Source organism: Balaenoptera borealis (assembly GCF_965194805.1).
Source record: "Balaenoptera borealis genome assembly, chromosome: X".
NCBI lineage: Eukaryota > Metazoa > Chordata > Mammalia > Artiodactyla > Balaenopteridae > Balaenoptera > Balaenoptera borealis.
In genome coordinates this window covers 39804942-39820383 of record NC_138881.1, presented here as the reverse complement: position 1 = coordinate 39820383, position 15442 = coordinate 39804942, and the positions used below count along the sequence as shown (strand labels likewise).

The 15442-nt window shown below is 38.3% G+C and overlaps 1 protein-coding gene across 2 annotated transcripts; it reads left to right on the top strand.

Annotated features, from left to right (window-relative positions):
• Positions 1-2256: 2256 nt before the first annotated feature.
• Positions 2257-15015, top strand: FUNDC1 (FUN14 domain containing 1). Of its 2 annotated transcripts, XM_082378287.1 has the most exons (5): positions 2265-2459; positions 3199-3355; positions 6704-6779; positions 11684-11812; positions 13509-15015. In XM_082378287.1, the coding sequence occupies exons 1-5, from the start codon at positions 2432-2434 to the stop codon at positions 13584-13586; spliced, it is 468 nt and encodes a 155-aa protein (XP_082234413.1). In that variant the 5' UTR covers positions 2265-2431; the 3' UTR covers positions 13587-15015. The 2 variants fall into 2 exon arrangements, with proteins under 2 accessions (XP_082234414.1, XP_082234413.1); XM_082378288.1 differs by lacking the exon at positions 11684-11812 and having other exon boundaries at positions 2257-2459.
• Positions 15016-15442: the final 427 nt, after the last annotated feature.

Genomic DNA, 15442 nt, shown 5'->3' with positions numbered 1-15442 from the left:
AAGAACTCTTTAAATAGTTTTCGGCACTGATCTTTAGTGGGATTATTGAAGTGGCATCTTTAAAATTGTGGATACACATTACTAAACCTTCTACCTGTTTATACTCCAACAAGCTAGTTCATGCAGCATCAACTTTGCCACGCTTTTCTCATCAGCAGTTGATTACCTCAGTGCTTTGAAAGGTCACTTACAGCATTTTAAGTGTGCAAATGTGGGGTGAGTGGGCTCCACTGTGTTGGGATTAGTGGTAGCCAATGGGGGAGGCTAGATTGCCCAGGGACTGAATTGTTCTTCTGTTTGTTTGTCTGCTTTTTGTTTTCTCAATTCTGACTAAATTGTTTTTAACAAATGAGGTTTCCAAAGACAATGAGGAAAAGTGGAGATCAGGAAGGAATAGTTTCATTACAGTTTCATTATGGAGTAAATAGAAAATGTTTTCTATTTCAAATAAGTTACTCATAAACTTTTGGAACACTACCCATTGAAAAGCTGGAGGCTACGTGAATTATGTTTTGGTACAGTTGGTACCAGTGTTAAGATATCAGTGTTCACAATGAAAATGTTTATTACTGCTGACTGAAAAAAACAGAAAACAAAAAACAAAAAAAAACCCCACTATTCAAAGTGGGAATTAAAAAAAAAGTCACCCGCCTTGAACCCATCAGGAGGATCAAAGCACCTTTTAAAGGCTGTGTACACAATTTACACATTAAACCACTCGTCATTGAGCCAACAAAATGACAGCTTTTTCGATACTGGGAAAGAAGAAAACTCACACTAGAAAAGTATATTATACAACCAACTTCCTTGAGGTAATGGCAAGGGCATATCACTGCAAGAAAAAAGGGAAGAGCATTAAAAAGATCCTTCTCAGCCCTCAAGTCCTTTAGAGAAATGATTGCCTTTTAATTCATTTTTGGACAGGTTTTGGATGCATTTTGGATACAAAGGTCTATTCTTTGGCATCTTAAGAGCACTGTTTTGTTTCTATTTTCTCCCCATTTCTCCATAATCGTTTGATTCTAAATACCATTTCCATGACAGGAAAGTGGCTTCTTTTTGTAGTTGGCAGATATTGCTAGAAGTATATGAAAGTGTCATTTGGATGTCATTGGCCCAGTCAACCCTCTTCCAATTTGTAATTTTGCTCTTTCAGTTTGTATTTTTCATTTCTCTTTTCTCCTTTTTTCTCTTTCAGTGGCCCATCATTTGCTGTTTCTCTTATTCGTTAGCACCTCATTAGGAGTGGGTAGGCAATGGGGAGGAAAGAGTGTAAGAACTCAAACCTGTTAACTCTTGGAAAAAATATTTCAGTTAAGAGCTCTGAAGTTATGTCCCTTAAAGTTATTTTGTTTCCGAAACGTGTAATCTTACACAAATTGAAGACTAGCATCTCCAGCCAGTCTTAGAATTGTATTTTGGGGGGGCACAGGGTGAGGAACTTGAATCAACCCTTGCATTTAGAGCACCAGGACTTGAAAAGCCAAGTGCAATTATGTAAGTCAGTATTTTAAATAATACAACCTCTACCAGCATTTCTTGTTTTTTCTTCATCTCCATATTCTCGGAATAGGAATACTGATAGGGCTGTTTTAATTGTACAGCGAATGCGGGTGCAATGCAAGTTCAAAACAAGTTTGGGGGTTGGTTTACGTGAAGCTGAGTTAGCTGCTTGGCAATCAACACGGTTTTTCATTCAACAGAATCTCGTGGGGCTTCTGGGTAAAGAACTTGCCGTTGTTCCTGTCTGATTTAAATAATAAAAATGATGCTTAAAAATTACGTGCTCTTGAATACCTCGTGTCAGGTCAGTTCTTAGGCCTCCCTCTTCCTCCTCGGGTTCCTGGCAGGAAACGCGTGGAGAAGGAGAGGATGAAAACGTTCCAGTTCCCAGCTGCAGCGTGTTAGAAAAATTTTCCATCCGTTAATTGAGCCCTGGACTGCTTGAAAAGTGTGGTTTGAAACAGGGTTTCTCTTATCTCTTTTTAAAAGCCTCTTTCTGGTATAGTGTTACAAATAGCAAGCGGGTTTTCGATTTAACCACCATGTGACACGCCCCCCCCCCCCTCCAGCCCTGAGGCTCTTTAAAACAAAATAACCAAAATTCAGGTTCTGGAAATTCTAGAGGGGGAGGGGTGGGAAACCAGGCTTGCGGAGGGCAACGGACTACAATTCCCATAAACCCTCGCGGGCTGGTATCCAGCCTTTCTCTCCCCTCTCCCCTTCCCCGCGCCCCTGTGCCCTGCGCTTGCGCGGAAGGCCCTCCGCTTAGAGGAGGGGGCGGGGACAGGACTACGCGCCTGGAGGAAAAGGAGGAGGAGGAGGAAAAAAAGAGACCATAGACTTCCACCTGGGCCTAGAGCGGTTCTTAAAGTAGCGGGGAGAGGCGGGCGGGTTGGGACCACCTTCAATACTGGCCGCCGGCGGTATCATGGCGACCCGGAACGCCCCTCCCCAAGGTGAGCGGCCGGGGCCCGAAGTAGTATCTTAGAGACGGCTCACAGCTCTCGACCTTGGCTCGGGGGTGCGTCTTCCTTCCTCTGTCCCAGGGTTCCTGGGGGCTCTGTTTGCTTGAGGCAACCCTTTGAGCACCCACTTCGGACTAGACTCGCTCTCCCCTCTCGGACCCTCGCCCTCAACACAGCCCCACCTCCTGCCTTACCTTCACCTCCGGCCGTTCCTGTCCGTCTTCTGTTTTCTGGTTGTTGTTTTTTTTAAGTCTTGGTTTTGAAATCATTTCTTCTTGTCGGGCCTCTAACCGGTTCCGTCAGTGGAGGACCCCCCACTTCTTTCTCCCACTGATGAAAACGGACCCTGCACTGACCCTGAACCTGAGATTTGGGGGTGACCTTTCATGCTGTGAAACTCTGAACTGACCCGCTGAGATTGGGGGGAGACCCTGCTGTGAAACTCTGACCTATCCCTACTGAGATTTGGGGTGCGGGAGTGACCCCTCTGCTGCGTAACTGACGTTGCCCCGGCACCCAGGCCTGTCTCTGGGGCTTTGGAAAGGAGATGCATGGCCCTTTACTCTCAAGGCCCTCGTCTCAGGGATTGGGTTTACGAAACTTTGTTTCCATCTGGGCGTTTTTAGCTGTATGCCAAATGTAACAATGAGTCGTAACAGATGAAAATGTACAGGGCATTTTTAACTTTCGGTTGACTGTAAATTTGTTGCTTTCATTTTTTGCTTTGAAGAATATGAAAGTGATGATGACTCTTACGAAGTGTTGGATTTAACTGAGTATGCAAGAAGACACCACTGGTGGAATCGAGTGTTTGGCCACAGTTCCGGACCTATGGTAGAAAAATACTCAGTAGCCACCCAGATTGTAATGGGTGGAGTGAGTGGCTGGTGAGAAAAACATCTTTTTTTTTGTTAAATTTCATTGGGAGCCTGACTGCTGCCCTTCTGAATCTGGGCCAATTACGTGCTCAGTCGGTGGCTTTACACTGTTAATCCCAGAAGAGCTGGACCTTGAGGCTTTTCTCTGTGGTATGATTAGTGTAATCAACACTCAGAGACTGTTGGGTTTCAGTAATATCCTCCTCCACCCTCCACTCTTCCCTCCTCACCCTTCCTTTGATTCTTTGTATATTTTCGCCCATCTCAGATTTCACAGATACAGTGAATCTGATTCAGTGACAGTGGGTAAGGAGGGAAAAATATAGAAGAGTTAATTATATGTAAATAATTTTTACTTGTTCAGTGCTAACAACCGGAAAACCCTGGGAGAATTCCCACAGTAAAAAACTGGTCTCCAGGATTATCAGCCCTGTGGAGAGCAGGGTAAAATTCTCAGTAAAAAGTACTGATTATGATACAGATGATTCTAATTTGGATTATGACAATACTTTGAAGAAGAGTTGTAGATTGGGTCTTGGTTGGAATTAAAGGACTGATTGCTTACTCAGTAATAATACTGTGGAGTACATTAAGGGGGAGAGGTTAATAAGCATTAACCTAACCAGTTAACATTTCAGATCACATGATTATATAATTGCTACTGCAGATGTAATTCTGTTATTCTTAGACTAAAAGATTAGCCAAATAACAAGGGTCAGAAACAAGTTTGACTCTTTATTTTGAAAATGTTCATGACCCTAGAGAATTTCTGAAGTTAGTGTACGTGCTTAACTTGTGAGTAATCATTTATTTCTTAGATTCTAAGTTAAATTCATCCTACATTGATTTAAATATTTACATATGTAAACTCAGTGAGTATAAAATGATTTTTTTGATTTGTGTTTTACTTGCACCTGGGAACAATGGTGCACTCTTTTATGCCTTTTTTTTAATAAATGCCATTTTATGGTAGAAACACTCACTGTGAAGATACTGTGACAAAGAGGTGCAGTATTTATTCATGATGTGTACTTATTAGTGCTGCTTATGAAAAAAGCCTGCAGTTAGATGCCTGGTCAGAGCCCTGGTTTTTCAGATGATTTTTCACAGGCCGGTGGTACCTTGATGCCCACAATTCAGGGCCTGGCCTTCTGCTTAAATAAGCTCGCAATTTGGTGCCATGGGTGATGGGTTAATGTGAGTCAAGGCCTAAAGCCCCACCTTAAAAGAGACTAAAAAATAATTGAGCAATAGAATTAAATTGTTGTGTGTTTTCTCCTTGTAGGCTAAGCTTGGTGAGAAGCCCAATAATTGGCAGAAGTTTGCTTGGAAAGCCTAGAGACAGAAGAGGGGAAGTTAGTAGACTCATTTTAGTGGCTCATGCCATCAAGCAAAGGATAGACATGCTTGTGGAGCACATTCTCCAGGATACTGTTAAGACCTGGCTGCTGCTTGCCTCCTCTGCTCCCTTTTCTGAGTCTTTGTTGCTGTCTCCCCTGCTGAGGGACACATATGTTTGAACTGTAGCCAGGTGTCAGTCTAGGAGCTGTGTAATAGGACTCTAATATTATACAGGTGATTTGTTGCAATGACTTCAGATTCAGTGTAATAAATTTTTGCAATTTTCTTAGGGTATGAAACTGATGTACTGTTGTGGCATACATTAAGGAGGAATGGTTAATAGATGTTAACTTAACCAGTTAATAATTCAGACCAATTCAGGACATGAATGGGAAGCTGAGGAGATTATGTTTAGCTGTAGGTAACTATAGGTTCTTGATCATAATAAGAAATTAAAACTGATAGCAGGATGGGTGGCTGCTAGGCGAGATGGGAGGTGTGAAGATTAGCTAGAGTGTCCTTAGTGTGGTCTGGAAGCAAGGTAGTGATACCCTTGAGGATGGAAAGAAGACAATCAAATGATGTTTTGGCGATACTCGAGTATATAGAATTGGCCGTCAGTTGGACCCCAAAGGCAATGAAGAAGGCAGCCTGAGATGAGCATGAGGTAACAAGCCTAGAGAATGGTGCAGTCACTTACAAATTGGGACCTTAGCAACAGCTGGTTTGGTTGGAAAGATGATGTTTGCTTTGGGACATTTTGAATATTTTGTTCTGGGTGGCAAGAGAAGCTCATCATTTAATTGGAAATGTAAATTTTCCATTTATGAAGGTGTATTAGTTTCCTAAGGCTGTTGTAACAAAGTACCACAACTAGGTAGCTTAAAATGAGAGAAACTTATTCTCTCACAGGTCTGGAGGCTAGAAATTTGAAAGGTGTCAACAGGGTTGGTTCCTTCCTGGAGGCTCAGGGAGAATTTGTGCCATGCTTCTCTCCTATCTTCTGGTGGTTGCCAGCAATCCCTGGCATTCCTTGACTTGTAGACATATCACTCCAGTTCTGCCTCTGTCATCACATGGCTGTCTTCCCTCTGTGTGTCTCTATGACATATCGGATTTGGGGCCCACCCGACTCCAGTATAGCCTCATCTGAACTAACTACATCTACAATGACCTTATTCCAAATAAGGTCACATTCTGAGGTTCTAGGAAGGACATGGATTTCGGGGGTGACACTCTTCAACCCAGTACAGAAGGCTGGAGTTGGAAATGTGAGATTCTTTTGCACACTGGGTCTGGAATACTTAAGGGAATAATGAGCTCACTGAAGGAGAGAATCAAAAAAGAAGTATGGGTTGACATCCTTACAGGATAGATGAGACAAAACAGGTTTAATATAGAGATAGAAATAGATAAGGAAGCCATGAGAAATGTGGGCTGAAGTATAGTCGTGAAGGTGGAACTCCAGCTGGACCTTAAAGGGTAGGAAAGTTTTAGATAGGTAGAGCTAGGTAGAAACCCCTAGAAACAGGGAGGTTAATAGCTTGAGCAACAGTGGTGACATATTTGGAAACTGATTGGGTTGGAGCAGAAGGTTTGGGCAGAGTGAGAGTTGGCCAGGTGTGTGGAACATCTTGAGTGTATTAAAAAAAACAAAACAAAACTAAGCACTTTTATTATGAGGAATTTCAACTTAATACAAGTGTAGAAGGAAGAGTATAATGAACCCCTGAGTACTCAACATTCAGTTTCAGTAGCCAGTCTTTTTCCTGTAAATTCCCCCCTTCTTCTCTCCATCCCTTATTTTGAAGCACATCTCAGGCAATTTAGATTATGCACTTTTGACTAGTCTATATAACTGACGGGAAACATTGTGGGTTTCTGAGCGGGTAAGGGACATGATCAAAAGAACTGGGAAGACATTAAGATTTTATTAGGAAAGCAATGAAAAGTAGAAGGGAGAGAGTTTAGTACATCATTGATTGTTCTCATCCTTTGTCATTTCTTCCATTAAAGGTGTGCAGGATTTTTGTTCCAGAAAGTTGGAAAACTTGCAGCAACTGCAGTAGGTGGTGGCTTTCTTCTCCTTCAGGTATGTCAGAGCTTTCGGTCCTTGCCTCTGCTTACATATGTAGCCCTTAGGAACTGAGAAAGTCAAGTTTAGCCATTTTACTCCTGTCTATTTTAATAGAAGATGGAATTTCTCTTTTAGGCATCAGTTTATGGAAAAACTAAAATGAGTTTTGAAAGCTGGCATGTGTCATGAAAAGCATCTATTTAAATACTTCTGAGGTTTTTTAAGCATAGTTTGATCCCAGCTATTAAAAACACAACTGTTAAAATTTGAGGTATCTCATTTTTTGTTATTATTTACCTAAATTTTCCTTGAAGCATCTCCCTAGAAAAATAAACATTTCATCAATAGCATAACCTGTTCATGCTGGCCATTTAAAACATATATTTAAAATTCACACACACTCTCAAGAGCCTGCTGTATAAAAAAAAAAATTAAATTTAAAAAAATTCACACACTCATACACAATATATAAAATTCAAGAAGTCTCTTTCCTGTTTCCTAGCCAGTTTTCCTTCCCAGGGGGAAATTCTGTTAGCAATTTCTAACATGTTTTTTAAAACTAGGGAACCATAGTAATATAGAAAGTGGAAAATTGGGTTTAAAAAAAATCATTCATAATCCTATTTCTGAGGCAAGTGGATTTGAAATTTTAGTCTTGTTCATGTTCCTCTAAGTATAAGGTTCAAAAATGCTTTGCTGTTAGAGGATGTTTATCAGGATATTATCTGGCATTCATGTCTGTTTGGCATATATTTTCCCAAAAATACCATTCCCTGAAGATCAAATATAGTAAATCCTAAAATTGAAAATTTCTGGGAATGAATGTTAGCAACAATTTTAAAGATACAGAAATCTGTCAGATTTTAAAAATGATTGATGGTCATAGCAACCAAAATCTGACTTCAGCACCTAAGCCATTGATCATATAATAACCAGTGTCATTGCCTGAAGTACAAAGGGACTGGATTCATATGTGTTAAGCACAGATTTTAAGTTGTTTACTAAGCAGTTCAAAAAATATATATATATATATATATTTTTTTTTTTTTTTCTCTTGCTGGTATTATTAGGGGTAATTGCTTATTACTTGTGGTAAGAGGTAAAAAGGAATATGGTTCATATCTAAATTTAGTCCTTTGGATGAATATGCCAGTATTTGTACAAAGGAGAATTTTATTTAAGCTGATTTTTGACTTGGGTTTATATAGAACCAAGAATTAAGATATTTATATAGTTATCAAGAATCAAGATATTGAATTCTATAGCTATTTTGAAAACTCAGTTGTCATTTCTGTTTAGTGGAAAAGGGTACTGGACCAAAGCAGAGTTCCCTAAAATGTTCACAGATAGAATTATACATTTCAATGTAAAGGGTACTGGACCAAAGCAGAGTTCCCTAAAATGTTCACAGATAGAGAGAATTATACATTTCAGTGTACGCTGCATGTCAGTTTTTCAGAAGTCCGTTTCAGTCCACTTGATATGTACCCTTCAAACCCACGTTTTGCTGTTGCCACCTTCTACTTCGTGTCTAGTCCACATATTGTTTGAAGTCACTGATTAGAAGAGCATGAGACCTGTCAGCATCAAACCAATTTTTCCCACAAATATGACTTACCTTGAAAACTCAATAGAAGGAAACAAAGAAGAAAAAAGAAACAAATGGCTTTTAGGCTAATTACCTATTATTTAGTCTTGCTTCCATATTTTTATTACCTTTACTTATATTTAAAGCTAAATATTAGTTTGCTGACAACTTAAAGCATTTCTAGTAACTCAGGTGTTTTCCAGTAGATATTTACCACACTGCCATCTTAGAACAGACAGTGGTATATAAATCTTTTAAATTTATTTTTTAGTTTTTTTGAGTTGTACATGCCCATAATTCAGAGGGTCAAGTACATGTATAATGCTCATTACAGATTAAGGTAGTTCTTATTCATTTATTTTTGGTTGCACTGGGGCTTCATTGCTGCACGCAGACAGGGCTTAGTTGCTCCGCAGCATGTGGGATCTTCGCGGACCAGGGCTCAAACCCGTGTCCCCTGCATTGGCATTGGCAGACGGATTCTTAACCACTGCGCCACCAGGGAAGTCCCTTAAGGTAGTTCTTTGCCTCCCTTGCTACCTCCCCATTTTTCCCTCCTCTGAGGTAACCAGTTTGAACTATTAGCTGATTCTTAAGGTATTTATTTCCTTTTTCCTAAACAAGTGAATTGGACATTTCTTTATCTTTCAGTTTGAGGTATTAACTGTTGGCTTCCCGTTATGGAATATGGGAATTTAGCTATGATGTATTGAACTTCTGTGTGCCCCACCCCCCCAACCCCCACATCATCTGAGTATTGTTATTTCATAATTGTGTTAGATCATTACCTGGAGTTCACTGAGCTCTGGAATCTGTAAATTAATGTCTTTAACCATGTTCAGGAAGGTTTTGGCCATTATTTCTTTAAATATTTTCTCCTATTCTTTCTTCTCCTTCTGAACATTACTCTGATTGATGCATGTTGGGCTCTTTGATAATGTTCTGAGGTTTTGTTCATCTAGTTTTTCAGTCTTTTTTTTCAGATTGTGTAATTTCTAGTGCTCTAGCTTCAGGTTCACTGACTCTCTGTCATCTACCTTCTGCCGTTAAGGCTATCCAGTGAATTTATTTCAGATATTGTATTTTCCAATTCTAGAATTTTCATTTGGTTCTTTTTATATTTTCTGTATCTCTGATGAGATTTCTTATCTTTTCATTGATTACAACTGTAGTTTCCTTTACCTCATTGAGCATAGTTAAAGTACTGCTTTAAAGTCCTGTAAATTTCAATATCTGGGTCATCTCAGAGTTGGCATCTGTTGTTTTTCTTTTGTGACTAGGCCACATTTTCTTGCTTATCATATCAAATAACTTTGTATTTTATCCCTGGGCATTGGGAATGTTACGTCGTGGAGAGTCTGGGTTCTGTTTTATTCCTCCGAAGTTTGTTAATGTTTTGATTTTAGTAGGCAGTTAACTTGGTTAGACTCAAATTGCAGAGTCCATTTCACCTGTGGTGGATAGTGGCTCAAATCTCAGTTTATTTTTTTTTAAGCCTTGGCCAGAGTGCTTCGTTATGCCCCATGAATGTGTGGTTCAGAACTTGGGTAGAGTTTACACATAGAATTTGGGGCTCCCTTTCTCTAGCTGTGTCCTTTCTGGCAGCTGTTATTGTCCTGGGCTCTGCCCTCTGGTTCTTCAGGCCAGAAAGGTGGCATGTTTTCTATTGAACTTTTAGCCACCCTGCAACTGCATCATGTCCTCAGGACAAAGCCAAAAAAATGGGCAACTTACCTTACATTGGTCTCTTCCTACAAGTTTCAACTCCTCTTCAAAATCTGCTTCCTTTTGTTAATTCTGGAGCCCTTGTGTTTTATCCAGGGTTTATAGTCACTGTCTATGGGAGGGACCTTAAAGTTCATCATCCCCTCCATGTATGTGACCCAAATTGCCATGTCAGGTATTGCCAGGAAAAGCTTTCACTTGCCATTTGGTTTCATTACCACTTTGTTTTGCTGAGGCTAGAGTTAGAAGTGATAGAAGGTGAGTAAATATAGGGATAAATGCAGATAAATAGATTCTTCTATGGAGTCATTCACAGTGAAAATGGAACCTAAGATTCCCAGCCTATTTATATAAAATCAGATATTTTTATTTTTTCAAGTATTTTATGTGTGGTTTATACTTAAAGTGATGTATTAAAAGATTACAAAGAAAGCATAAGCTTGGTAGAAGTGATTTATAATGGTATACAAGGCTCAATTGTTTACTACTCATGTGATTCTTCATATGTTGATTGTATTATTCGGAGAGACTACCTTTACTGACTTAACACACACACTGTTGTTCCTGCTCAGATTTTGCAGTGTCTCAGTAGCACCATATGAGAGTTTTTCTTAGGGTTAGTAGGCATTTAGCTGTAGTTTTATTAAAAGGATTTATGGCATGAAGGTTGTGTAGAGCATATTTTCTTTTGTATTTCACTTTCAAAAGCAATTACCAGAAAGTATTCTTAATTTGACTAAAGAGTCAGAGTTAGTGAAGAGCCTTTATCAAGCTACTTTAGTGACCTAGTAACTGATTGGCTACTGATCTCTTATAATTAAACATCTCTTTAATTAAAGGTACTTTTTTATTAGCTATATAATCTCAGTAGTCTCTGTGCCTTTTTAGCTAATTCTCAAATTCCAAACATTATGATAGAATTATAGAATAGTTATAATACAATTTTTGGAATCTTTTCCCATTAAGTACTATACTTCTCTTAGCATAGTGTTCATCACATCTAAGTAATTATTTATGCTTAAGTCTGTTTTCCCTAATGGACCATAAGCTCTCTGAGGGTGGGGACCTACGTCTCCCTTGTTCTTGGCCATAGCTTGGAGACCTAGAACAGTGCTTGGCACAGAATAGGCACTCACTGTCTGTTAATGAATAAATTAGTGGATGAATTGTGATTTCTTACCCATAAGCTTCATACATTTCTTGAAATCTAAATGTTCATATATTGTATTAGCAACCTAGTTGGTTTAGAATTAACCTTTTTTTTTTTTTTTTAGAAACAACAATGTGATTTTATTTATTTATTTATTTTTTGGCTGTGTTGGGTCTTCGTCTCTGTGCGAGGGCTTTCTCTAGTTGCGGCAAGCAGGGGCCACTCTTCATCGCGGTGCGTGGGCCTCTCACTATCGTGGCCTCTTTTGTCATGGAGCACAGGCTCCAGATGCGCAGGCTCAATAGTTGTGGCTCATGGGCCTAGTTGCTCCGCGGCATGTGGGATCTTCCCAGACCAGGGCTCGAACCCGTGTCCCCTGCATTGGCAGGCAGATTCTCAACCACTGCGCCACCAGGGAAGCCCCTAGAATTAACCATTTTTATCAAATTTTTGCAGATTGCCAGTCACAGTGGCTATGTGCAGATCGACTGGAAGAGAGTTGAAAAAGATGTAAACAAAGCAAAAAGACAGATTAAGAAACGAGCCAATAAGGCAGCACCTGAAATCAACAATATAATAGAAGAAGTAAGACAATGTACATTTTTGGCTCTTTTTTTTTTAATGAATCTCAGTAGAAAATGTGACTAGGGATTATCTTCTTTAAAAAAAAAAATTGGTGTTTCTGGTCATGTCTAGAGTGTTAAGTAAAATTTGGGATCAAGCCACCATTTAAATCACTCATTATTTTTTTTAGTTGTTAACTAAAACTACCTATTTTTTTTTTTTGAGGTGGAATAGTTTGAAAATGTATATATTATTTTATTAATATATATTAGTTTTATCGTGTTTTTATGTGAATTTTGCCTATTTTCTTCTTATATTCTGTTTAGAATTGAATTGAATGCTCCTTTGCCTTTATTTTAATTCTGTCCTTTTACTTCCCCCAACTTTTATTTTGAAAAATTTCAGATCGGTTGAAAACTTGAAAGACAAAAACAGTGAATACCCAAATACCCTTCACCTATTCATCAAATTGTTTACGTTTCACAACATTTGCTGGTTGTGTGTGTGTGTGTGAGATTTACCCTTTTTTTTGTTTTTTCCCAAACTGTTTGACATCATGTCTTTTTATTCTTAAATACTTCAGCACATATGTCCCAAGAGTACAGATATTCTCCTGTACTATTACCATTACCCTTATTAATCCCCCCAAACTTAACATGATACAATAATATTTCCTAATATACAGTTCATATTACAATTTTTCCACAAAATATCTTTTACATCTTTTCCCCCCGATTAAGAATTACATATTGCATTTGGTTGTCATGTCTCTGAAGTCTCCTTTAATCTTAGATGGTCCCCTCATCTGTTTTTTTGTTTTTGTTTTTCTGTCTTTCATGACACATTTTTGAAACATCTAGGCAGAGTATCGTACAGTCTGGCTTTGTCTGATTGCTTCTTCATGATTTTATTTGGGTTAAACATTTTATCAAGGTGTTATTTTTTTGATCCTGTGCATTTTTTCCTACTGGCTAAGTGAACTGACTGTTAATAAGTATCATTGTGCATGCTGTGGGAATTTATTAAGTCATCTATGTTAATAACTTGCTGAATGGACCATTTATTCCAGCCCTATAGGGAGATTTCTTTTTACCTGTGAGAATTTTGCTGTCCATATGCCTGTTATCTCAGAAGCAGGAAGTTTAGTGGGCCTGGCTGGGGGCTCTAGGCTCCTTCAGTTTGTAACGGACAGCCCTGGCATCTTGCCTGGTTGTTGGCACCTGCAATAGTAGGTATACAAGAATTTTTGCTGAATATTTACTGAATTGAGGAAAACATCTGAAAATGATACTTAGCTCTGGATTTAATCATTAAGAGTATTTTTAAGAATTTATATCTTTTCTTTTTCTTATTGTGGTAAAATATACATAACATAAAATTTACCATTTTAACTATTTCTTAAGTGCATAATTCACTGGCATTAAGTACATTCACACTTTCGTGTAACCATTACCACTATCCATTTCCAGAACTTTTTCATCATCCCAAGTAGAAACTCTAACCATTAAGCAGTAACTCCCACAATCAACCCCTCTTCCCAGCCCTTGGTAACCTCTGTTCTACTTTCTGTCTTGATGAATTTGACTATTCATATAAGTGAAAATTATAACAACATTGTCCTTTTTTTGGTCTGTCTTATTTCACTTAGTGTAATGTTTTCAAGATTCATCCATGTTGTAGCACAATTCAGAGTATTTTTCTTTAAACTTTGTTTCAGGCAACAGAATTTGTCAAACAGAACATTGTGATATCCAGTGGATTTGTGGGAGGCTTTTTGCTAGGCCTTGCATCTTAAGGATATGAAGGTTCTATCACAGTGGAGTCACCTCTGAGAAGAGAGATGGTGGTGACAAGATGGTCTCAGCATTACCCATTGACAGATTCTCCAGGATGACAAGAAACAACTAGCTGGACAGTACCAAACTCACTGCTTAGCATTTTGCCATCTGAAATTTGGGAGATTAGTATCTGCTATAAAACAATCTATATGGGCTGTGTATAATAGTATTCCTGAGCAAAACATGGCTTTCATTATTTTCTAAAAACTTGCATTTGTTTAAAATTTGCCTATAAAACACCACCGTTGGATGTAGATATGGAGAGAGAAAAAAATCTGTTGGCTGTGTTCCCCAGTGAAGTATCATCCTCATTTTATTTCAATAAGATGTTCTCCATTGTGCTTTTTAGTATAGTGCCAATAATTTAAAACTCTGTATTATAGCTTCAACAGTAGGGCTGACTTATTTTTAAAGATATGTTTGCAATAAACTGAAGAACTGTAATGCCCTTTTATGGAAGGATTTACAAATAATAGAATTATCAAAGATATTAAACAAATTTAATACCATTTTTTAGGTTGTTTTTTCCTGCAATTCTTACTTTGCTTACTATGTAATAACTGTAGTAAATGCTCTTCTAGGGAAATGCTCTTCTAGGGAAATACATGTCTAAAGCTCTTTTTCTTTTTTTTGATGTCTGTAGTTGTAAAAATATCTTCTTGTATATAAGCTTCTAATTTTTTTATTCATTTGTTTATCTTGGCAGCCTGGGTAGAATTAATTATTTTGAGGATACATATAGTTGGGTCACTGATTCGTTTTATTAACTTTGAGTGAACCTTGTTTTTCATTTTAAAAGATCCTAATTATTATTTTGACCCTTTCTTTACAAAGAGGTAAAAATCACCTTAAAATACTTAGTTTATTATCTGAAGAACAGTGATTTTCTATATAATCATGAAATTGTAGTTTAAAGAGAATCATCTCTTTGATCTAGTCTGAGATGTAAATGCTGAGGCTTTCAGCTTTTTAGGTAGCATTTTATGTTGGTCCCAACACTAGGCCGGTTGACTTGTTTCTCAGGGCCGATATCACACTCCCTCAGAGGGTCCTTGGCCTAGACAAGCTTTTTGTATTGTTTGTTTTGTCCAGAGTTCTACGTTGGAATTGGGAAAAACAGCAGAACAGCGTGTGTTGGAATCTTCAGATTGGAAAGACTTTGCAGATACTCAGACTATCTCCTTTTGATAGGAAGTCCCTATAGTATTTTTTGTGTATTGTAAACATAAGCTATTTCATACTTTCAAGATTGTTACAGTCTGTGTGCTTTCATTTTTGTAAGACTCCTTAAAATTGAATGTGGGATTGATCTTCATTTTCTTCCTTTACTCACAGCACCTCAGATAAAATGCTAAATAAAACTCAGACTTTCTTAATATGAAGTGATTTTGCTTATAAATACTTAATTTTTCTTCTTTGAGCTTTTCTCTGTTTCTGCCTTGCCTAGCTTTTCATGACTGTGGAATTAAAAGGGAAAAATATTCAACGTTAGGCAGAACCTGGGCCGTGCTTCTGTGTGCCATATCTGCGTGATACCTTTCATCTGATGCAGTGTGGCAGGCTACTGTGGGAAGCTCTAGGAGCTGGCTCAGTTTGTTCATTTTGGAAGTATTTATAGTGTCTGTTCTGTGTATGATACACTGGGAAAGTGGGGGGCACAAAAATGTCTGCCCCCAAATAAAGACTAAATATTCCTATACGAAAAGTTACATACTAATATAGGAGAACCTGGCGTATGATTTAGTGGCAAATGAGTTGTAGAGGTAACTACTTTCAGAGTCCAAACATGAATGAAAAGTGAAAAAGAGCACTT

Bases quoted from the DNA above. Each gene is read 5' to 3' on its own strand.
- FUNDC1 (XM_082378287.1), top strand. From the start codon at position 2,432: ATGGCGACCCGGAACGCCCCTCCCCAAG. The intron at 2,460-3,198 runs GTGAGCGGCCGG...TTTGCTTTGAAG, and splicing joins CCGGAACGCCCCTCCCCAAG to AATATGAAAGTGATGATGAC. The intron at 3,356-6,703 runs GTGAGAAAAACA...CTTCCATTAAAG, and splicing joins ATGGGTGGAGTGAGTGGCTG to GTGTGCAGGATTTTTGTTCC.